We start from the raw sequence: 22,423 nt of genomic DNA on the forward strand, positions 1-22,423 counted from the left end.
TGTGTGTGTGCTGCAGGGTTGATAATGTGCAATGCGTGCGGCATCTACCTCAAGACGCACGGTCGCAACCGCCCAGTCGACGGCCAGGCCGGCCTCGGCGCGCGCACCGGCTTCCCCCTCAAGCGGGTGTGCAATTCCTCTCACGTCCCTTATCACCACGACATCAATTTACAAATTGTCTAGACTGAGAGAGCTGTTTCTTCTCTCCTCTGTAAGCACCCAGCAAGACCTGCAAGCGCGTTTATCTAAAATTTTGGCAAAATGATGTTTTTTCCTAGGTCCTCATGCAATGCAACACAAGTACCAATATGTGGTGTCTGTCCATGACATATACCCTGTAGGAATTTTGCTATGACATGCAATGAATACTCTTGCTGGGAGCGGCGGCTGAAGCATGTGCCGGCATGTGCGCGCAGACGGCGAGCAAGTCGCTGAAGAAGCGGCGCAGCAACTCGCTGACGACCTCGCAGAGCACCGGGACAGGGCACGCCGCGTACCGGGAGCGCCTCAGCCGCTTCGACTCCTCCGACTTGCCCTCCACCTGCACCTCCCTGGTGACTAATCCCCACCCGCCTATTCCTGCATGCAATCTTGCTTTCTTGAAGTTGTGAAATGTTTGTTGAGGAGCCAAACAAAGATCAATAGCAAAGCAGGTGTGGGCGTTACAGAGGGGTAGAGAAAGGGCTGTGCCTGCAGAAGGTGCCCGGTAACAAAAACATTTGCAAGCCGTTTACTGTTGCCAGCTTATGGTGGACAACATAGAAAGTTAATATGACTACCCCGGCCTGGAAACTTGCTCCATAATGATCCATTTTGCTCCCCTTGCAGTCGCAGCAAATCAAGCTACATACATTAGAAATTCCCTGCCTGTTGGAGCGCCTGAATTAAAATCGTATGCTTCAACGTACAGACGGAGGATGCGCAGCCGAGCACACAGGAGACTGTGTTGTCATCTGCCCAGGGCAGGCAGAGCGGGCAGCCGCAGTGGGCAGGGGACGCGCACGCCCCAGCAGACCAAGACCTTGGTCACAAGCACCAGCCCAGCGCATGTGAGGCCCAATTCACGCGTAGCAGCCCCGACTGATTTGCCATGTCAGTCTTTTTTACCCGGCTTCTCTTCCCTTTTCTCTTCTTCCCACCCCTCCCATTTTTCTTCATCTTCCCTTTGCTGAGTGACTGGTATTCAACATAGTTTGGCAAGCATGGTTGCGATTTTTGCTCCTTTGTATGTCTGAACTCCTTTCTCATGCACCGCCATGCTCCTGTGTTGCACCCCTCTCTAAACTCCATTGCATGGCTTCAATTCTCATTACTGTCCTCATTTTATAAGCTACAGCTTGAAATTAAGAGCATGTTAACACGGCAACACAACATAGCTATCACTCGTTTTGACGCTGTCGTGCGCCTGACAATCGCAGGGGATCACTGGTCGCCAGTGAAGATCCGCGTCAACACCAAGCCGGCCGGCCTGGCAGGACACAAGGCACACACCACCGTGCCCATCCACGTGGACGCGCGCGCATCCTCCCTGCAATGCTTCCAGGCACGCTCACTGTTTTCAGACGTCTCATCCCTCCCACTGGCCCTGTCACTTGTTTATTGGGGGTTGCAAGAGAATAATGTTATTGCTGAACCTTAACCTCAGCCACCCTGACTCTATGATTCCTAACGATCGCTGAATGAGTAGTCCCATGTTCTTTGCATGCCTAAGATTACAAATTTGGCAAAATTGTATCTTCGATGCTGGAGGTTGGATCAGTGGTACATCGATCTAGTGCATGTAGTCTGCGATGAGCGCCATTAACTTGTTCCCTCATCGTGCATGATGAGTAACCGCTGAGTGATTGGTGCGCGCAGGTGGGCGGCAGCGTGCCGGCGTTCAAGTGGAGCGAGGAGGGGGGACTGGTCCACCCAGCCACGCCCCCGCGCGGCCGCATGCTGGGGGGCCTCCCCTCCCACCTCCTCCAGCGCCAGGGCTCCTCCGCAGGTGACCTTTATCTTCCTCTCCTATCTGGTGATGTCACTAATGCATTCATGATGAAGATTTTTAACCACGTATCTTATGTCTGTTACTAAGCAAGGGGTCTCATTCATCGGGCCAAACAAGTCCATATTTGCCACCCAGTAATCCCACTCACAAGCGCACAGGCTGCAACTATCATTTTTTGAGTTGGCTTTGCATGTGCGCGCCATGTATCTCTTGCTGTTAAGGACAATGCAGGACCCTTCTTCGCATAGCAATCACTCTGGGGATTGATATGATTTCACTTCATTGATTGTCAGCTGTCACGCCAGAAATTGCAAGTGTCGGACTGAGTGTCAGTATCTGTGCTGCAGACTCAGGCCGCATCGTGCACGCGCTGTTCGCGCCGGCCCCCAAGGAGCGCTTCTGCCCGCCCGGGCACCACGCGCTGCCCGCAGCGGGCAGGCCTGGCAGCCACCACCACGCGTGATCTGGCGCAACTCAGCCGCAACATGCGCATGCAGCGACACCAATTCAGACCGGTCGCGCATGCATGCGCGACTTCTACACATCCAGCCACTCAAAACGCGCCAGCTCTGCAGCCCAGAGCTTCAGCACGTTTATGTGTGGCCTGTCTCACTGTGGATGGTCCTCCGGCTTGCAGACGAAGCTGCTGCTGCTGGTGATGGAGCAGGAAACATTGATTGTTCTATTTTGTGACAAGAGGATTTTGTGATGGCACTCAGCCGATGAGGCGCCGCGATGATGATGTGGCAGAGCACGCTGGCTGCCGAGGGAAGTGATGAGAGAAAGGCTATTTGATTTGTACAGAGAAAATTCTCGGTGCAGGGCCGGCAGACTTCAGGCCGCAGTGTGTGGCTCAAGTCTGGGGCCCTGCACGCAATCCCCCTGGCCCAGGGGTCTTGACGAGGGCGGGGGGTTCTTCTGGTTGCATTCCTCTGGTCATTAGTAACCAGACAACCTTTAAGTGGGGCACCCTACTACAGCATGCATAGCAGGGTTGCGTAAAAGACAGGCCTGGCTCGGGCAAAGGGGCATTCCAGACACTTGAGCATTGAGAGACAGGACATGGGTAGAAATACCATCACCTGCACCCGGGAGTTCTGATTGGGCCTGACGGTAAGAGAATAAAGATATATGCCCCGTGCTGATGCACTTGACGTAGATCCTTGCAGCAGGGCAAAAGCTGTAGCTTGTAGGCATCCTGCTATACCATATATCCACCGGTAGCTATTCTGAGTAAAGACGCATGCGCACCACAATTTCATTATGGAGCCTCAGGCCCCAGTGGAGTAGCTATCATGCAGTGGGCACCCCAGCTAGGAATAAATGTGTTGGACTCTCAGCTTACTATTGCCAGCAATGATTGCCGCGCCATTGTACATAGGGTGGCATTGCACCAAAGTTACAGATCACTTGCAGAGACGAAGACTTGCATGTTCGGATGGTTGGACAAAGGTACTGTACGTTGTGCACTGGTCTGCAGGCATCACATCAGCATGCAGGCACACTGCCTTGAAGTGCTGTGCTGCTCATGCACGAGAGGCTGCTTGTACTGATGTGCGGCAGTTGTCCGCATGTAACACCGGTTGCTGTGTTGATAAAGGTTGGGCATTGGCGGTTTCGTTGACAAAGCTGTAGCCATATGGATGCATTTGCAGCAGACTAACTAGCTATCAGCAGGGACTGAAGCACGTTAGCGCCATGTTCCTGACTTGCAGACATGAGAGATGGCCCCTGTGTAGCTATTCCTTCTGTAGTGCCTTTCTGGATGACGTGAACTGCAGTTGATTCAGTAGTTGTATGGCATCCATATCATGTAAATTTGCAATTTCTGACAATCCTGGCCTCTCGGGCCACTAGCTGGGATCTGTGTACTGTCACTCACAATTGAAGGAGGCGTCAAAGCAGCCACTGATGGAAATCATTGGAAACCCATGTCCCACAAAGTGTAGGCTAAAACTAGCCTCAGGCTAGCATTCTGTCAAGAAATGCATGTTGCCATCAAGACCCCTTCTTGGAGGCCTGTTACCATGTGTCAATTAATAAGCATACAGGCTGTATGACACAGCTGCGTTGACATGTAAAGCATGGTTGTCATTACTATATTCCTGCCAAGAGGCAATTCTCGTCCTGCCAGGCAGACAAGCTGCGGTGAAAGGCTACCACGTTACTACCCCTCGTTGGACCCGCCAGATCCAAGCAACTTGCAACTCCAGTCCAACTAGCCGGGTGCCAGATAACGAATGTGACGATGACACTGCCATGCCTCTCAGATCACATCTGCACATGGGAGCCAGGTGGCAACGGGGTGTGTCAACAAGTGCCTCCGGGGTTCCATCTGCACGTGTGGAGGACCCCCCGTTCGGCGTTTGTATTTTCGGACTCGTTTTCGTGCATTCGTGGGGGTGATCTCGATCTCGCCTTAGTGATACTGCTGTACTGGATTGGAGTTAATAAACAGCCTGGCATCCATTGTCCCGACTTGGGCGTGCCAAGCTTCCATTCTTTGACAGCTGGCTGCCTGAATCCCGGCTACGGGCCATCTATTAAATTCCTTCGAATGCGCACGGATTCCTATGAGAGGTTGCCCGCCCGCTTCATAACATGACAAGAAGCCCATTGTACTTCTCGTGAGCGCTGATCACGGGCAAAAACACCTGCTCACCTTATCGAGGTACAAGATCGGACGTGCACTCTTCTCCCACAACTTTTCAGTGGGGCTTGAGGGAGTGGTGTGCATTGTGTGATGAACGATGCTGGTGCATTTTCAGCTCTTTGTCGCCTGCGTTTGTCTTTGGGGGTGCTACATGGATGCCAAAGTCGGCAGTGACAAGGATGCTGCGGTCAACCATCCATCACATACGTCTCTGGACAACCGGGACACAGCAAGGCCCCGTGTTTTACAAAAGTGAAGTTCCAGTCAGGAGATTTATGGATGTGAAATGCAATTTCAAGCCTAACGCCCCCTGTCCTGGCTGCACCAGAAAGTAGGGACAGCAGCAGTGGCGCCTTCCATGGCTGCCAGGGAGGTGGCAGCTCTAACCTTCCTTGCGGCTGTCTGCCTCCTGTGCGCAGCTCCAGCCGCCGCCTGGTCCTCTTCTACGACTGCGCACAGGCACTCCCTGGCTTTCACTGCGCCGGAAGCTGCGTCGCATGCTCCCGGAATGCACATTGTCATCTCTATGTACCAGGTGGGCAGTCTGCAGTGATCCTAGCTAGACCATGAGGGCAGCTCTTACTGTTCTGGAATGCTGTGCATGTGCCCTAAGTCGCAGAGGCCGCTGCTTGGAGTGCCTGACAGAACCGGGTTATTGAGGGAATGCGGAGATCTGGGGATACCCCTCATAAGGATGGGAAGAACTTTGGCCATGCCTGTCCGTCAGCAAAGAACCTCAGGTCACTTCAGCATCTGTGAAAGTGCGCAAGAAACTGACGGGATGCAAGTGCGCCATCATTAGGGGCTGCAGAGAGTGCCTTGCTGCAGAGAGAACTCAGTGCTCAATCTAGAATTGGACATGCATGTAGTAGTAATCTGATAATGAGCGTCACTAGTGCTGTAGAATGCACCATGCTGCAGGGAGCAAACAGTGCTCAATCTGGAAATGGACATGCATGTGATAACCGACAATGATAGTGATGCAACAGGAGGACATAATGCAGGTGCAGCAGTACTTGCAGCGGCTGCTGAGCATCCATTCAGTGGCAGCCACTCGTCCGCGCATCTTTCTGTACGTAAAGGGCGGCCCGGAGTTTTTCGCGCGAGCTCGGGAGCTCAGTTTCGCGCATGAGATTCATGAAGTGCCAAACATTGGCCGGGAGCAGGAGACTTACCTTCGGCACGTTGTGGCGCACTATGAGCGGCTGCCGCAGCACGTGCTGTTCTCTCAGGCAAGCTCTCTCAGCAAATCAAATGACCGTCCAAAATTGGCCCTGTCTCACTCAGAATTGGCCATCTTGGAATATCTGTGGACTGTTGCGCTTGGACATTGTTGGCAGCACAGCATTGAGGCTCAGGGAAACCTCAGATGAACACTGATTTTTTGGTGATCTTGAAGCCCAACATCTTCAAATTTGGGGCAAAAAAATTAAGGGGGTTCCCGCAGTGGTTTGTTCTGTGAACTGTACACCGCAGACCTTGTACCCATTTTCAGGCATGGAAGCGCTCTCCTCTGAAACGATCAAGAGCGATGATTTGATAATCTTGGCAGGAGAGCTGAAAACAAAGTGATCCTTTCGTGTTGCACGACCATATTATGGAGAATGCACGACATGCCCATCATTAGTACAGCGTCAATCAGGCGCGTGCTGATGTGGGCACACGAAAAGAATGCCAATAATCTTGATGTTTGTACTAAGCAGGCGCTGCCAAACTATGAGGAGAACATGCTGAGCCGGCTGCAGACGCTGTTTGGGCCGAGGACTGGCGCAATGGGATTGGGCCTCACAGCCGTGTGCACCTGCGAGGGACACAGCCAGCTGTGGCCAGAGTGGGGCGCCGGCGGCTTCATCCGGCTGCGCGAGGTGATGTAACTGCTTACTTAACTCTCTGCCACTAATGACTAATCTGACCATCGAATGGTCACCATTCCATTTGCACTGTAGACCTGCTGTCTGATCGGCAAGCTTGCCAGGCAGGGTTTGATTGGTACATGTGGTGATGGTAGGCAACCTGCGTGGTTGCTAGTCACTTGCTACAGCAGCCATGTGGAGTGGTCTGTATCACTGTTGGTTGCACACCAAGGGTAACCTTCCCGCCTGGAGTGGGTCAATCCAACCATTGAGCTCTGCTTGTGTTCTGGATTACTTCATTGCTTTGGCCCCGGCCGCCAGTAGGCGGTGGGACCACTAAGGACTGTGCCCACTATCGACTGGGTCTTGCTTGGCTCTGGCCAGTGGGTAGATTTGGCAGTCTTTGAATGCGCTTGTGTGCAGGCGCACTCTGCCTCTGGCAGAAACAGCGTATAATCCTTGAGATAATTTTTGCATTCGTGCAGGTGTGGGCGCTGGCTCAGGGGACGCTGTGTCCACACGAGTTCGCCTGCTTCCACAACGGCTTCCTCGTAGCTTCCCGCGCGCGCCTGCACCTGCAAACCAAGAAGCTGTACGAATACCTGCTCGGCCTGTTCACCACAAGCGCCGACCACCCACTGCGCGTGAATGAGTTCCTGTACAAGCATCACACCTCGAATATCCCGGAAGAGTGGCCCACGTTTGGGCATGTCATGGAGCGGAGCTGGAATGCTCTGCTCAACTGCACGGATGTGAACATTGCGTACAGCTGCAGCGCTGTCTGTGAGCAGGAAGATTGCACCGGGCTTGAACACTGCCAGTGCTTGGATGAGGGGTCGCCCCATGACGGCGTGGCCCCCATCTGAAGCAAAGTAACCATTGAATTCAACCTCTTTATTTTGAAGTGAAGAGTCTCTTCCTTTCGAGTGTCTCTTGTCTCTTGTTGACTGCAAGTCTGCAGTGTAGATCAGAGGGGTGGATTTCTGCCGGTGTCTTCACCAGGGCGATGGCTCTGATCCAATGATCCCGGTCCAGCTTCCTTCAGAATGCATGAGTGTTTTAACAAGAGCGTCTGACTATCGATAATGCATGTCTTTGGTTCTGCTCATGAGCTCTGGTCAGGACATAGGCAGATCTGTCGCTCAGGTATCTTTGGGCCGACACGATCAGACTTCCAGAAACAGCTCAGCAAACGATCTAGATCAGAAATGGCATACTAAGCTACGATCATATATTTCATGTATTTGATTCAGGAGGGCTCTCTGTCGTTTGGTTTGCGCAGCAGTTTTTGTTGACATGTGCTCATACTTTGGGTTCAGATGTTGTCAAAGACCAGATCTAGATTACTGCTTTTCTTGCAGAGAAATGCACAGCTGTCAGAATAGTACAGCTGGCACCAGTGCAGGCCAGTCAGATGCCCAGTCAGATCCAGTCAGATCCCAAAAGTTTAACCTTGGACAGAGGTCAACGCGGGGTTTAGGAGAGCCAGAGTACATAGCCCAGTGTGGTCCAGCCAGAAGACCACAACGCAACCCTGATTGTCAAGTGCATGTGTAATAGTCTATACATAGTCAAACCGCTTGTGCATGTGGTATACCACGTAGTCCTACGTAGTCCTTTCTTTGGTAGACGTTGCCACCAAGTCTGGCGCTGTGAATGTCTTTTGTGTGCCTCAATGTTGTAATATCGATGTATTATCCTTTGATCATAACAGCTGCTGGCCATGGTTAATGTCGCCAGTGCTATACATAGGAACTATGCACGGGGTAGCTACACATGTGTAGCTTTTAGTGCAGTGAGGCGTACCGCTGCTTTGCATGATTGAAACTTGCCTGAAGCGTCGCGAGGTGCTTGGGGTATTAGGGAACTTGAATTACGTAGGTGCATGATGGTGCTGCAGAGCATGTAGTCAAATTCAGGAAGTCCCCCATGGCTTAGCGCGGAGGCCAATCGGGCTGCCCAGGTTCTTCTTCGGGCCCTTCCAATTGCTGTGTCATCAACATCCTTTCCGTTCATCAAGAGACGCATACAGGTGCATTTCAGTGCTGGGATCGTTACGGTTGAGAGGTCAGTAGGCCACGATCGCAATTGTAGGCCTGTCCAGGCAGAACCTGCGCCTGACAGACACGAATCTAGCTAGTAAAGAGCACCAAAGGTTGCCTTGTAGCCTGCAGACGTTGAAAGGAACTTCGAGAAGGTCGTGACTTGCTGAAGATTTGGTTGCGCTCATTTCATTGCCGAAAAGGCCGGCCGCTACGTTATTGCTGAGGTGGGCTTGCATCCACCTCACTGGATATGTTCCTCTGGTTGGGTATAGGCGCGCAAGTAAATATTCGGATCCTGGATTCTGATGATCTGATCAGTTGTTCGACCGAGCATCAATCCTTTGGAGCGGAAGCTGGCGATTTATATCGCCAGCTTCCCATATCCCTTACCTGTGCTCCCAAACATGGCAGGATGGCAAAGATCCCTGCAACAGAAGCGGGCAGCGTGCTGTTGAGATCTTTCTTGTCGACATTCAGCCCTTTTTCTGCCATGATTTAACACTGTACACCTGAACTTGCCTGCTGGCTGCAGCCCGTAGGATCAACCCAGCAGGGCCTGAACTGGGCCGCTTGGAACTGCAGCTGTGGCCCAGCACATGGCTGCCAGGAAGGTGGCCTTGCTCACCTTCCTGGCAGCTGCCTGCTGCGCGGTCCATGCACCCTCCACCGCCGCATGGTCGACAGCGATTTCTCACAAGCACTCTCCGGGCTCCACCGGGCCGGCCGCTGCGCACCCGCCTGGCATGCACATAGTGATCGCTGTGCACCAGGTGAGAAGCCTGTACTCTGCTGCCATCACTGAACACGTGGTAATTAACAGCAAGGCCCCTAGTCCTTGAATTGGATCAGGATAGACACGTGGAATGTGTAATGGTGACAGCCAAATTACCCCCGTCAAGGAAAAGGCAAAAAATAGTCTTCCCTGCTCCCCTCATGCAAATTATGGAGTGATCAGCTTGTACATACCTTTCTGCTGTATTGAATGAGACAGGAGCTTAGGACACAGTCACCAGTGTCTTGCAGGAAATGTATTGGAACTCACTATTAGTAATATCACACAATATGCAGCTTATCTGTGCTACTTGGCAATTGCACCAGGAGGATGTGAACGAGGTGGAGCAGTACGTGGAAAAGCTGCTGGGCATCCGCTCGGTAGCTGCCACGCACCCGCGCATCTTCATATACTGCAAGGGCACGCCGGTCTTTGTCGCGCAAGCCCGGGACCGCGGATTTGCGCACGAGGTTATAGAGCTGCCGAATGTGGGGCGAGAACAGGAGACTTACCTGTGGCACATTGTGGCGCACTACGATCGCCTGCCGGAGCATGTGTTCTTCTCACAGGTAGGCTTATCACACAAAGAAGATGAAGCTTATGTATTGGTTTCCGGCATGGTATACCAGAACTTGCCGGTGCAAACCTGGCAAGAATATCATTCTCGGTGCATTCAATCACCTCGTGGCTTTGTTGCAAAAGGCATGATTGAAGACTTGGTCGGGCAGGGCGCAGTGGATAATGCATGCCAGCTTTGTATGTCATGCATTCGGTTGCGCCAGGTGGCTCAGAGGGCCAGTCCAGATAGTGCATGCCTGCTTTGCATGGTTATGTTTTAAGGGGTACCTAGCTTGGAGGTCATCTGGGGCCTCAGGGTCCAGCATAAACACACTGAGTCGGATGAATCTCAAAGTTGCATACAACGGCAGGGTCAAGCTCGATTTGCTTGAAAAGCCAGGGAACCCAGATGGGGCTTGGCAGTTTTACGGATCCTGCTAGATGCTGGCAAGTCATCAAGGGGGACCAGGCATGTGGCAGCATTCAGTGGTCATTTGACTCACAGGCGCTGGCGAATTATGAGGAGCTGCTGCTGGGCCGGTTGCAGACTCTGTTTAGCCCGCGCACCGGCGCGCTAGGACTGGGCCTTGTGGCGATTTGCACTTGTGAGGGTTACAGCGATCTCTGGGCGGGGCACGGCCCTGGCGGCTTCATCCGGCTTCGGGAGGTGCTCCTTTCTATTGTTGTATTTACTTGCTACAGGAATGTCATTTTGACCGGTGACCTACCAATCCTGGAGAAGGTGGCTGTCCGGTAGAGGAGTCTGGAAGTCTGCAGTGGAGTGTATTTCCTCTGTGGCAGAATCCCAGAGAATTGAGTTGGGAGGAAAAATGCAAATGGGGCTTGAATTCGTTGCAGCATTACCTATCCCTCCGCACGAGGTGTTTGCTCTCTGGGTAATGAGTAAGTGGAGCGAGGGAGGGAGCATAAGAGGGAGGTTGAAAGAGACAGAAGGGATCTCTGATCCTCATGTATGCGAGTGAACGAAGAGTGAGCGCTGTGTGGCAGGTGTGGGCGCTGGCTCAGGGGACGCTGTGTCCACACGAGTTTGCCTGCTTCCACAACGGCTTCCTCGTAGCTTCACGCGCGCGCCTGCACCTGCAGCCCAGGAAGCTGTACGAGTACCTGCTCGGTCTGTTTGCCACTCCGGCCAATCACCCACTGCGCGCCAATGAAGAGCTGTACAAGCATGTCAAGTCCAATCTGCCGGATGAGTGGCCCACGTGGGGGCATGTCATGGAGCGAAGCTGGAATGCTCTGCTCAACTGCACTGATGTGGAGGTTGCGTACGGCTGCAACACACCCTGTGAGTCGGAAGATTGCAGTCAGCTTGAACGCTGCCAGTGCTTGGATGACGGCACGCCCCATGCCGGCGTGGCCCCCATCTAGAGTCCATGCATGCATGATTCGCGCAGCTCCTGCTTTACTCTACCTGGATCAGTTCAATTAAGCTTTGTGAGGATTGATGCCATGTGTTAGGTTGGCATCCAATGTAGTGAATGACCCGTCCGTACAGTTCCTTGAATGAGTGTCTTTTCATCATTGTCCCTTTTGGAGCTGCCCAGGGAGATATGAAATTTTGTCGTTCACTTGTTTTTATGCCGACGTGATCTGGTATTGGTGCTTACAGCATCAGGAGAAGCTTGTGCATGCAGGAGAAGCTGCGCAGCTAATCGATTTATGACGCAGTGGAAGTTAATCCTGCACCGTTTGGGCATGCCAGTCATGGAATTTGCAAGGCTGACACTGTTCTGCGCAAGACTACCAGCAATCTCGGTTCTGACATTGTGAGCATTCTCAGTGCAGTTTCATGCTGCACTGGCAGTGCATGCAGCGTTTACATATTGCTACTGCTTACAATGGTATCCATGGGGCATGATGTGTGCGCATGCAGCTCGATGAGAAACATGACCCGTCACAAATGGTGAAATGGCACACGATATTGCTGACAGATTTGCACTTCACAACTCAGACTCTCCACGTCCATGACTTTACGTGTTTTGGTACTAAATCAATAAGGTGCTGTGTCCAATAAAGGAAAGTTTTTAGCATGCAATCTGTGTACTTGCTTAGAACCTGCACGTCTCTCTGACACTTCTGGATGTGTCCAAGACTACATAGTGTCATATATGCTGTCTCTGTAGAAGAGCACTCTTCTAGTGCTATCTTGCCTTGGGCCTACTCAGAGATCATGTAACGGATGTGTAAATACTATAACATCGATTCTCAGTCCAGCAAAGCCTCAGTGTCTCCAGTGAGCCTGTGAGAGCGCAGGCTCTCTGCATCCTCATACCCTGCGTGCACCGCGCACATTCATCAGGCCTCGAAGATCACCTGATGCTTGAACTTTGAACCGTGATATCTTATCCCCTGCTGCTTTTCTCAGCCCCGTAAGAGCATGCCCCTCACTCTGCCCAGCTGATTTTACTGCGCATCAACGCCTGTTGTAAAACTGCTGACATGGAGCACTGACATTGTCCTCCAAGCCTGACTCTGTGATCGGCATCAGAGCATCTCTTGGCACGTTGGAAGCATATCATATTTGCATTGCCATGGACAGCAGTGCACGCGAGTAACAGGGGTGAGTCACCTGCCAGGCGGAACCAGAGGTAGCCAGGCACGCTCCAGCCAATGGTGTTGAAGATGATGACAAAGAGGGGAGTGAGCTTTCCGAGCCCCACGCCGCCAATGCCGAAGGGCGTCGAATGGGGGAAGACCAGAAACATCTGCACTGCCGAAGGGAACAGCCCTGCACATACGTGATGAGCTTGTTGGAACGCCGAGACATTGGATCTGCTGATTTTCAGAGTGGAGATACGTGCAACGACAACAACTGCCAGGCATTGGGATGATCTCAACTGCCACTGGAAGGGGATAGGCTTGTCTTCAAGAATTATCGGGCAAGATCAACATTTCAGCATCGTTCCTTCAGCCCGGCATGTTCCTAAGGAAGGCTCCACTTCATGCACTGCTACTTCAAAGTGTCAACTTGGATGATATGGAGTGTGGAAACGCACCGAAGATGCACGCCCGCGCGCCCCAGTTCTTTACATACTTCCTGAGAGGTAGCATAAACAGGAATCCCCAGATGCCTCCCCTGCGGCAGCAAGGCAACAGATTTTTAGCATTGAATGCCGCAACCAGCAGTCCAGCCAATGCATGCTTGCACAAGGAAGCCAACACATCACGCAACACGATGCAATATGTAGACATAGACAGGGTCAGGGCGCCCTCACCAGACAACTTTGGAGTACAAGTCACCCTGCAGCAGCAGAGAGCACGAAATGTCAAACAGAGAGATTTTCATATATTGCAGGCAAGATGGAGGCTTGGGCTCGCAGAATTGGCAGGAAGGATAGCACAGTGGGAATCTTCTAGCATGGCATGTCCTGGCCAAATATGCACAAGCTCGCACCTTTACCAGGCCAGGAGCTATGTGCACTCCAAGAGCTGTGGTGATGTGTAGCGCTCCAAATAGGGGAGCAATGAGAAAGTTCACAAGCCCACCAACAGCGCCAGCTGCAGGATTAGACACATATCCGGGTGAGCAGCTCCGCAAGACAAACGTAACTCCCATAATACAAAGCTTTGGGGCTTGATACGCTTTATACAATGCGATCGATCTAAAGAAGGAAAAATTTGCCTATAAGATGGAACTTCAGGGGCATGAGAGGGGCACACCAGCAAAAGCTAAGGACAGAATCTGAATGTGCAATTGTGCTGCACGAGACAACATCTTGATACTTTCGATCTTTAAGGTGCGGTTGTTTAAGGACTAAAGGGGCTGATCAGCTTAGTCGACAAGCATGAGTGAAGGGATGCCTTGAGGTTCCTGGCTTGTTAAGGTCAGGGCGTTTTGTACTGGATCACGAATTTTCTTGACAATTAGAGATAAATTGGTACAATCACACAGAGCTGGTTGTTTCGGCCCACTTGGAAGCATCCCTTCCTGACAGATTCCGAGGAAAGATTATGATCTGCCCTCTTTCTTCTCGGCATTGATCTCGCAGCTGAACTCTAACATCCGTGCATGGAAACCGAAACTAATATTTCCTTTAGTTGACAATTAAAGTATTCAGGTGGACCTTTGCGACTTTGCCTCACCAGACTTCCTGCCACACGATTTCGCTCATCACAGAATGCACCATCTACGTTAGCCTGTTTAGCTGGGTTTGCAGGCCTTTGTGGCCCAACGAGCCATGAGGGGTACTTCTACCCTTATTCATATCCATCAAATTATGCAGCATCGGCTAGTGTGAGGACTGCGTCAAGTACTCCACCAGTCAAATGATCACCATCCTGAGCTCGATCCTGACAACACTAGTATTCACTGAGTCCGCCTCTGCTGCCCTCATCTTCGCTGTGAGCAATTCCAGCTCCAGCGCTGCAGGCCGCAATCCATTGAACTCCTCTGGCAATACAACTGTCGAGTCTTACACACCCAAGGTAACCCTTGTGCTGAGCCTCTTTGGAGTGACTCGTAACGATTCCAACAGTCGACTTCAATCATCGCACGTTATAGTTTGATTTGTAGGTGTTCCAAGCGTCAAAGTAATCAAATTAGAAGAATAGAGTGCATATCATGTAATGCTGGGCAGCATCATCTGGAGTGAATATGATTGGCGTGCTGCATTTCTTCCTAATCAACAAGGATGCTCTGCAGGTCACAAATGATCAGCCAGTGTTCAGAGCGGACTTGTACCTGCCTTGTCAGTCCAACTGCAGCCAGCTCATGCCGCAGGCTCTGGCAGTCTTCACGCAGTCATCTCGGAACTTGTGAGCCTCATTTCACCCTTGCCTTGCAGTCCGAACTTTCTAAAAACAGCTAAGGGCGGCCACGCTGCACTGTTGGCCTTTCTCATCGCTTCAAGCACACATCTTCATGGCGATTGGTGTCTTCATTTGTGCATGCCACCTATTGTGCAGTCCCCTTGCATCCTGGCTTGAAGCACCCACGGAGCGGCATAGGCTACTGTGGGGAAGAGATGGTTATACATGATCAAGGCCCCTTCTCATGCATCTTCGTCCCAAGAGCTGCTATTTGAAGTGTTTGCAGTCCTTGAGAAGGCATGCTCAAAAGTGCCTGTGTCTGTTGCATTGCAGGGTCCGGTACAGAGTGACGATGGGCAGCAACTGGATCGGTGGGTGGAACGCCTCCAACCTGATGGCCATGTACAGCCTGGCAAATGCCACATCTGGCAGCGGGGCCAAGCTGGTGGCTGTGCTGTGTGGGCCCGTCCCTGGCGCCCCCAGGTAAGTGTTTTTGTAATCTCCTTGGTTCAAACTCATAGCAGCACAGCATCTCACAAACTTCTTTGATGTGTTCCTGCTGCCTTGACAGTAGGAGTGGGCATTCAAACCTCTCGCAGCACTGAACCTGCCCACAAATCGCGCCCTGCTGTCTGGATAGCAGCACGCATGGGTTTGCCCCACAGGCTCTCCGAGCCCTGCACAGATGTTTGGATATTTCTTCCAAGTACAGGGTGCTGAGGAAGGACATGGTGTAGCCAATATTTCTGGAAACACTCATACTGATGCAACGGATTTTTGTGTGCAGCTGTGGGAACGGGTCGGCAGGCAGTGATCTGGTGAACGGGACGCTCACGCAGGCGAGCATTGTGGACGGCAGCCCCATCAGCTTCACAGCCCTTGCCAAACTGTGAGTTCTGCTCATGCCTTCCCCTTCTCCTCTTCCCTTTTGCTCTAGCATCTGCCAATTGGCTGACGATGCAACCTTGCCCTGCATACAAACTTGCTGGATGTGCCTGTAATAATTCAGGAATCTCATTCCCCGTTTAAACATCAGGGTTGAGGCTGGGCCCTGTTGAAACATCAGGGTTGAGGCTGGGTATAATGAAAGTGGCAGGGGCATGCAAACATCTACATGAGCCTTGAAACTTCCAAGGTGCAAATTTCCTGGAAACATGATACTGAGCTGATGCTCTGCTGCTCATTACAGGATGGGAGGCTACTATCAGAGCTGGGCGGCCAAGCAGGGGCAGGGGAGTGACGGCGCCTGGGCTTCGCCGGACCAGGCCTCGCGGGTGCCCGGCATTCAGGTCCGCGTTCCGTAAAGCGTTGAGACACTTGTTGTTGCAGCATGCAAGCTGACTGTGGTTGAGGTTGCTCATGTCGGGGTGAATTGCCATTGAAATCTGATCGAGGCAGATCACACCACCACGCAAATGCAAATGCAACCATGTTGCCAGTATTTGGTTCCTTTCTAAAAATTGAGAAAGTCCTGCCTGACAGTGACAATTGACAGAAATGCAACATCTGCCTGTCATGCATGCGTCCTAGCGGGAGGCAATGGCATGGGCAATTGTACATCATCAGCCAAACATGCAGATCCTCTGCTGCAAAAGGCATCCCTTGTGTACCAGCCAATCACACTAAGCGTCCGCGGCAGCCGCTTCTCCCTCAGGGAGATCACGCTGCTAAATCCTCTGTGCGCCTGCTGCAGGTGCTGGCGCAGACACCGATCGCGGCCGGCCAGAAGCGCTCATCATCGGTGTTCTCGGGCGCGGTCGTCCCGGCAAACGCGGCGGCGCTGCCGCAGGACCCGGTGCCGTACGCTACGGGGATGCGGCTGGACTCCGCGATGCCGTACCATGCATTCCTGTGGCCGCTGCCGGACAGCGACTCGACCGCCGCTGGATCCATTTCAATCGCCATGTACAACGATTCTGCGTGCGTGGCCCAATTTGTTGCTCTTAAAGGGCAGCTTGTCAAAGAAAACAAAAGAAGGAGGATTCGTGTGCAGAAGCAATGATCGGCGCATGCATTACCTGCAGTGGGTGCAGTCATGCACCCTGACATACAAGCTCGCTTTGGCAAGCCCCATGCATGGCATGCATGCATTGCAATTTCTGAGTAGCCATGCATCTCTTCGACATGGCCGTTGCACAGTTGTGACATGCAGCGAAATCTTGCATCCACATTACGAGTCACGGGGTCCACATTTCCAAAAGCTGAGGTGTGTACGGTGGCTGTAAATGAGTATTGTCCTATTGGTCCACTCTATTCGACTGGCAGTAAATAATCTGAGCACTATGCCCGCAGTTGATTGAGCTTGCTTGGATGTAAAAGTCCGTCAAGGGGCAGGGCATGTGGCAGCCTTTGCCTGCAGCTTTCTTGCAGACGCTCCTGGCTCCGGCAGGAACTGTGTGTACTGCAGCCATAGTAATATTAGTAGTCAAGTCATTGTCACAATATATCATGGTTAGTCACCTGAGAAGACCTTTTGTGTGAAATTGTAGTTATATGCGCGCAGGCTGGCGTACACGGTGGTGGTGCGGCGGCTGCCGCGCAATGACTCAATAACATCGGTGACGATGGAGAGCTTGAATCCGCGCCTGATGGGCAGCGCACTCGCATTCCCCAAGGGCTATTTTGCGTACACCCAGAAGGGCTGCTGCGGGGGGCAGGCCCCCAACTTCTTCAGCAGCTTCCCCTCTGGAGTGCAGGTGGGGCCGCTGTCTGTGTATAAGAAAGCTCACTTTGTGGGGCCGCTTCAAACTTGAAAAGATTTTAATTTCAAAACTGTGTGAACATCAGAGTTTGAGCACTGGATATGCTGGGAGCGGCTTCTGCTTTCTCCTGAGAAAGTGTAAGAAGTATGTGGAGGAGGTGTTGGGGGCGCTCGGGTATGTGGGCCTACGGGGTTTAGTACTTTGCCTTGGTCACGAGCAGCCAGAGGAGGGTGCCTTGTTTTTGGGCCTACATAAGAGCTTGGATGCAAACTTGCTGGTGCCTCCCGTGAGCTATGCCGTCTTGACTGCTGCCACTGCCACTGACGACCACCATCTCTCAGGAAACTTGCATTGGACCCTTCGCCTTCTAATATTCATCTCATAATTTTCAGCAGCTGTCGGTGGGGAAGCAAAGCCTTCTTGGGTTACTGCTGAATAACAAAATTTGCCACCTATTATGTAATGACTGTTATTTGCATGTCAGGCGCCCCAGGATGGAGCGGAGTTCATGGTGGCCAGCGGAGAGTGGCCGCCCCCCACAGGCACCTCCCAGCGCGATCGCTTCGTTGCAGCCATGCTAGCAGACCTGCAGGTGCGTTAATTAAGCTGTAAGCAGTGGACGTTCCTTGCAGAGCCGTCCTGTTCTCATCAGTTCCTTGCAGTGCTGTCCTGCTCTCATCAATTCCTCGCAGTAGCATTCTGTTTCCTTGCAGCAGCATCCCGTCTTCAACAATGCATCACGTCTACTCTAGCGAGCCCTCGAGGTGGGACCTACAAATACTTGTCCGCCTTTTCTGCAGCATCTCTGTCCACCGCCAGCCGGGGCCATGTGGTAGGATTACTATTCCTGATTTCTTCCGATCGTTATGTCTGCAGGCTGAGGATTATCTGGTGGGAGTGCGTGTGCGCACCAAAAATTCACCGGCGGGGCTACTGCTCGGAGAGATCGTGCTCGGCTGTGGGCCGGATGACCTCGGCCTGCCGCCCTCTGCCGCATGCGACGTGCGTTTCATTTCCCTCACACGATTTTGCATTCAGGATTGATTGTGTTTGATCAGTTTCAAGACAGATTGGTACAGCAGTCGATAAGGTCTCTGCTGCGAGCATGGAGGTTAGGAACCACAGGTGTGCTGCTAAGTGGACATGTCTAAGTGACTTTTATATTGGGCCGTCTCTTCCCTGGACAGCTTGGCCAGCCTGATTATCTCTGCGCCCCTGGCAACTCTTGGCTGCAATTGAGGCACCAGCTGCTTGCTGTGCTCTGTTTGGCAACAGCTTGCCTTTGCTGATTTTGTGCATGCTCCTGTGCTGTGTAGAACTCAGACAAGCACACACGGTGGGCTGGCATGTAGTGGGCGCCCTTTGGAGCCTTTCCTTGAAGCGTTCAGCCGCCACTGCCTGCACTGCTAAGACCAAGGCTGCAGCATCAGCGTTTGAAGGCTCTATTCAAGTACAATTCTGCTGACATGTGATGTGTTGCGCTGTGCAGTCGAGCATCAGCGGCAATCGGAGGCGGAGGTGACAGCTCAAGAGATGAGCGCGGAGTCTCTCCAGGACCGGATCTTGGAGTGCCCGGCCAATCATTTCAAGTCTATGAATGCAGTCAAAGTCAAAGTCAAAGTCGGCCTTGAAAGTGATGGGAAGTGGACTCAGGAATGCGGGCAAGCAGGCTTGCAGCACAGCACGAAGCTCATGAGCTGAATGGCTGCATAGTGTAGAAGTGTCAAGATGTGCAACGGGCTTTTGGGTCTTGTGTATTGCATTGCAAGCGTCAAAGCAAATGAGATGTCATGTCAATCCTGTGGTGCTGTCTCTGTCCTGTTGTGCCCGGTTTTTTCGTGTCAAAGTCAGATACAGAGCAGTACTTTTCAGCAATAAGCCCATCTCAAGGTCCTTTGAGAGAGCTTCAAAGAAACTGTAATGATTACAATTTCGCTCGTTTGGTCTGTTGGACAACTTCTGACTGGGATCCGCACTGTGGAAGGCTGGTGTCGGAAACAATTTGCAATGCAAATTTTGCGTAGCTGCGCGTTCCTCATTTTGAACACCCAGTACTGGGGGGTCCCGGAAGTTTGGGGGGACCCAGCAAACGCCAAAGAAGAGGAATTGCGTGGAGTAGGTCCATCTACACCAACCAGAGTGTTCCGCACGTAGTTATTTGCTAAATCCAGTCTCTACCCTTCATGCGTCTGTGAATTTGCTTCTGTTTCGAGCTTCCTTCATTTTTCAGCTCGATTTGGATCTTGGCGAGCCAATAAACGACTGTCCCACCTTTCTCATATGCTCTTCTTTATGAATAAAAGATTTAGATCACTGTAAAACACAAGCTCCTTGGTTTTTTACATCCGCCAATGGCATGATTCTGCGGACCGCCATGATTTTGCCACAGCGGCCCTGGAAGCCGTGGGAACCTAGCTTGGGCAGGCCACAACATCTCTGCAGGGGCCATCCTTGGACCTCTTCACGCCGATCGCCTTTTACCGGCTACACAACTTCCAGCCGATCCTGGCTGATTGTTTATCACATCAGAATAATCGGAGCTAGAATCGTCACGGCGATCTTCAAGTAGTTTCTTGTGGTCGGTCCAAATCGCCACTTCTGCCAGATACAGCAGCCATGAACAGGCGTTCGACTCAGGAGGTGAGCCGTACATCCCACTTTTGTATTGTAAAATAACATCTTCTTCGCGGATCAAGCGTAGGAAGTCTGGCGGCCTCCACCGCTTCTGCAGCGCAGAGCACTCGCCTGCCTCAGTGTGATGAAGTGCTGCACAAACATACAAATTGTTTGTTGCAAATGTACATACATACTCAGATCTTTTGTATAATCATATAATGTGTGTTTGATTACCAAGTGGGGAATGTATTTGCCATGCTGGAACCTCACGCCATACTGGATTCCCACGCAGATGGCAGGATTGGAGAAAACGCCAAGCCCTCGACAGCAGGTGGTGACCCAATCCGCAGATTGCCACTGATGTTTCATGTCTCCATAGTTTATAGAAGTCGTACCCTGTTCCAATGACAAGAAGGCCCCCGGCCTGCGACATCAGCTGCAGGATTGTTTGTCCTTGAAAGATTTTCCTGTGCCGGACACGTGGGGCAGGGAGACAAGGACGACAGATCTCCTACGCACTATGGATACTATGCTACTCCCTGCATAAGGGACTGGGGCTTGGGCGAGACTTCCCGGTCTTCGAACCCACCAACGTACGCGGCCCCGCCCGCACCGAAGAAGAAACCTCGACCAGCTGGCGCTCGTGCCACTGTGAATGGGTAAGCTCTGCAGGGTCTCGAAATCCTCTCATGGGAATATAATGGCCTTCGTGGCATGACCATCACAATCTGTTGGAAGTTGCTCTACTAAAATGCAATGTCTTCAAGCATCTGAAGCATCTGCCCAAAGTTATGTTGTTTCGTTACTGCTTGTCACATGCCAGTGGCACCTATCACTGCCGTGAAAAACCATTTGTAGACCAGACTATTTGCCACATTGATCCCTTGCACAATACTGCTGCACTGCACTGTGGCTTTAGATGGCCAATGGACTTTAGACAAGACTGCAACCGAGCAGCAGCAGCGGTATTGCTGAGTCTGCTTGCTGCACATGTGCAGGGGCCGCACAGTCCGCAACCTGTATCCGGAGTTCATGGAAGCATATGACTGGACCAGGCTGCGTGCAGAAGTGGAGATCTGTCATATGGAGGTGTACCCCGCAACACTAGAGCAGCCGAGCGCTCCTTTGGCCTCCCAGGCTATGTTGTTGGCTGCAGCACTGTGATTGCCGCAACTCAACTTGCAGCAGACGGCAATGAAAACAGCACGGCGCGGCCAACACCTCAGTTGGTCGGTGCTGTCAGTTGCAAGCGCGGCGCTGACAGCATATTCAGCATTTAAGACCGCCCACATAGGTTCTAACACAGGGATCGCCTGAGCAGTAGATAATTAAGTGGGGGCCCTGGTGGAAAATCCTCAAGGGTAGAGGTGATGGGCGGGTTGCTGCCTTGCATTGGTGGAACACAGCATACAGTAGGGAAAGCGCAGGATGAATGCGCACGCGTGGTACCAATCACCGCCCGTTTTGACAGCCATCACGGACAGCAGCCGCAGTATTTACCGGCGCAGCTGTAAGCTGGAGGAGCAAGGTTGAGATTATATGCATTTCATTCAGACATTGCCACAAGGGCGTGCGAAACGTGTCTGCATGTTAGGTTGTTCTAGCTACAATACTAATGTTTGCATGTGGCTGACGGTGTTCAGCAGGAAATTGGGTCACAAGGTAAAGCAGGAGTTACAATGAATGAATGGGCAATGAAGATGAATACACGGGTGCCTCAGCGCACAGGGGCTCATAAATGCCGGACACACAGGCATGCATCCAAATACCTCCAATGACACCTAATGGCACAAATGGCTCAAATTTTGACTGGCGACATCTTCAATAGTGGGGAAGCTGCCCGCTGCAACATGCCAAGAATCCTGTTCTTTACACCCAAGTTGTTGCTCTAGTATCAAATACACCTGCTGTGCAGACTGCGCAAGCTGCATGAGATTCTTCAGGAAGCGCACCATTTCCAAGCACCATGTAGTAATGCATATCATCGAGCTGATCCCACACAGTGTGATTACATGGTTTCACCAACCCCCTCAACAATGATCATCTCAAATGCCTCACACCATTCAATGAAAATGCACCCTGTACAAAAAGTTCCTAACATTGCTCAGTGCTGCACAGAGACAGTGGTCTTCATCTGGAAAAAATCGAAGCAGTGCAGTACTCTGAAGCTGCAGCGCAAACATCCTGCTTGACGTCCGGCATCATTACGAACGATTAAGGCAACAATTATAGGTGTTCTCTGCATCATTTGTTTCTCTGGCATCCAGTCATCTCCCAGGCCAGTCAGCTGAATTGCAGTACTGATGCCGGCTCGTGCATTCCTCAGTGGCTGTCAGGTCTGACAAACCACCTGCATGCGTTTCTGCTTCATAAAAGGAAGCGCCAAAATTCTCTGTTGCCTGTGGCAATGCGCCAGCAGCTCAAACTCCTGAAAGTCCTCTCAGCCGGACAGGCATCATCTACA

General features: G+C 52.0%; 7 protein-coding genes across 7 annotated transcripts; 6 read left to right on the forward strand and 1 right to left on the reverse strand.

Annotated features, from left to right (window-relative positions):
- The first annotated feature begins 1,935 nt into the window (after positions 1-1,935).
- COCSUDRAFT_53143 (hypothetical protein) lies at positions 1,936-2,975 on the forward strand. Its single transcript, XM_005648347.1, has 2 exons — positions 1,936-1,987; positions 2,338-2,975. The coding sequence occupies exon 2, from the start codon at positions 2,517-2,519 to the stop codon at positions 2,697-2,699; it is 183 nt and encodes a 60-aa protein (XP_005648404.1). The 5' UTR covers positions 1,936-1,987; positions 2,338-2,516; the 3' UTR covers positions 2,700-2,975.
- Positions 2,976-3,153: 178 nt separating this feature from the next.
- Positions 3,154-3,819, forward strand: COCSUDRAFT_32891 (hypothetical protein). Its single transcript, XM_005648348.1, has one exon. It carries the CDS (start codon positions 3,286-3,288, stop codon positions 3,541-3,543), a length of 258 nt encoding a protein of 85 aa, XP_005648405.1. The 5' UTR covers positions 3,154-3,285; the 3' UTR covers positions 3,544-3,819.
- Positions 3,820-5,001: 1,182 nt separating this feature from the next.
- Positions 5,002-7,362, forward strand: COCSUDRAFT_62392 (hypothetical protein; the record flags this gene model as incomplete). Its single annotated transcript, XM_005648349.1, has 4 exons — positions 5,002-5,178; positions 5,633-5,860; positions 6,347-6,508; positions 6,982-7,362. The coding sequence occupies 4 exons, from the start codon at positions 5,002-5,004 to the stop codon at positions 7,360-7,362; spliced, it is 948 nt and encodes a 315-aa protein (XP_005648406.1).
- A 1,775-nt stretch (positions 7,363-9,137) lies between these two features.
- Positions 9,138-11,260, forward strand: COCSUDRAFT_62393 (hypothetical protein; the record flags this gene model as incomplete). Its single annotated transcript, XM_005648350.1, has 4 exons — positions 9,138-9,311; positions 9,640-9,882; positions 10,377-10,538; positions 10,880-11,260. The coding sequence occupies 4 exons, from the start codon at positions 9,138-9,140 to the stop codon at positions 11,258-11,260; spliced, it is 960 nt and encodes a 319-aa protein (XP_005648407.1).
- A 537-nt stretch (positions 11,261-11,797) lies between these two features.
- Positions 11,798-13,762, reverse strand: COCSUDRAFT_47036 (hypothetical protein). Its single transcript, XM_005648351.1, has 6 exons — positions 13,553-13,762; positions 13,287-13,390; positions 13,108-13,133; positions 12,889-12,968; positions 12,462-12,620; positions 11,798-12,165 (listed from the first exon to the last, which is right to left on the reverse strand). Exons 1-6 carry the CDS (start codon positions 13,605-13,607, stop codon positions 12,098-12,100), a joined length of 492 nt encoding a protein of 163 aa, XP_005648408.1. The 5' UTR covers positions 13,608-13,762; the 3' UTR covers positions 11,798-12,097.
- An 841-nt stretch (positions 13,763-14,603) lies between these two features.
- On the forward strand, positions 14,604-18,865 carry COCSUDRAFT_65629 (hypothetical protein; the record flags this gene model as incomplete). The annotated part of the gene is made up of 9 exons (XM_005648352.1): positions 14,604-14,647; positions 14,975-15,124; positions 15,429-15,530; positions 15,831-15,930; positions 16,335-16,561; positions 17,145-17,337; positions 17,828-17,935; positions 18,220-18,345; positions 18,833-18,865. The coding sequence occupies 9 exons, from the start codon at positions 14,604-14,606 to the stop codon at positions 18,863-18,865; spliced, it is 1,083 nt and encodes a 360-aa protein (XP_005648409.1).
- Positions 18,866-19,959: 1,094 nt separating this feature from the next.
- On the forward strand, positions 19,960-21,123 carry COCSUDRAFT_62396 (hypothetical protein; the record flags this gene model as incomplete). Its single annotated transcript, XM_005648353.1, has 3 exons — positions 19,960-19,983; positions 20,449-20,618; positions 20,958-21,123. The coding sequence occupies 3 exons, from the start codon at positions 19,960-19,962 to the stop codon at positions 21,121-21,123; spliced, it is 360 nt and encodes a 119-aa protein (XP_005648410.1).
- Between the last annotated feature and the right edge of the window lie 1,300 nt (positions 21,124-22,423).

This window comes from Coccomyxa subellipsoidea (assembly GCF_000258705.1).
Source record: "Coccomyxa subellipsoidea C-169, whole genome shotgun sequence".
Classification (NCBI taxonomy): domain Eukaryota; kingdom Viridiplantae; phylum Chlorophyta; class Trebouxiophyceae; family Coccomyxaceae; genus Coccomyxa; species Coccomyxa subellipsoidea.

Coding starts and splice junctions, on each gene's coding strand:
- COCSUDRAFT_53143 (XM_005648347.1), top strand. CDS start 2,517: ATGCGCGACTTCTACACATCCAGCCACTCAAAACGCGCCAGCTCTGCA.
- COCSUDRAFT_32891 (XM_005648348.1), top strand. CDS start 3,286: ATGCAGTGGGCACCCCAGCTAGGAATAAATGTGTTGGACTCTCAGCTT.
- COCSUDRAFT_47036 (XM_005648351.1), bottom strand. CDS start 13,607: ATGTTGTCTCGTGCAGCACAATTGCACATTCAGATTCTGTCCTTAGCT. Junction 13,391..13,552: donor TCTGTCCTTAGCTTTTGCTG/GTGTGCCCCTCT, acceptor CTAATCCTGCAG/CTGGCGCTGTTGGTGGGCTT. Junction 12,166..12,461: donor CCTCTGGTTCCGCCTGGCAG/GTGACTCACCCC, acceptor CGGTGCACGCAG/GGTATGAGGATGCAGAGAGC.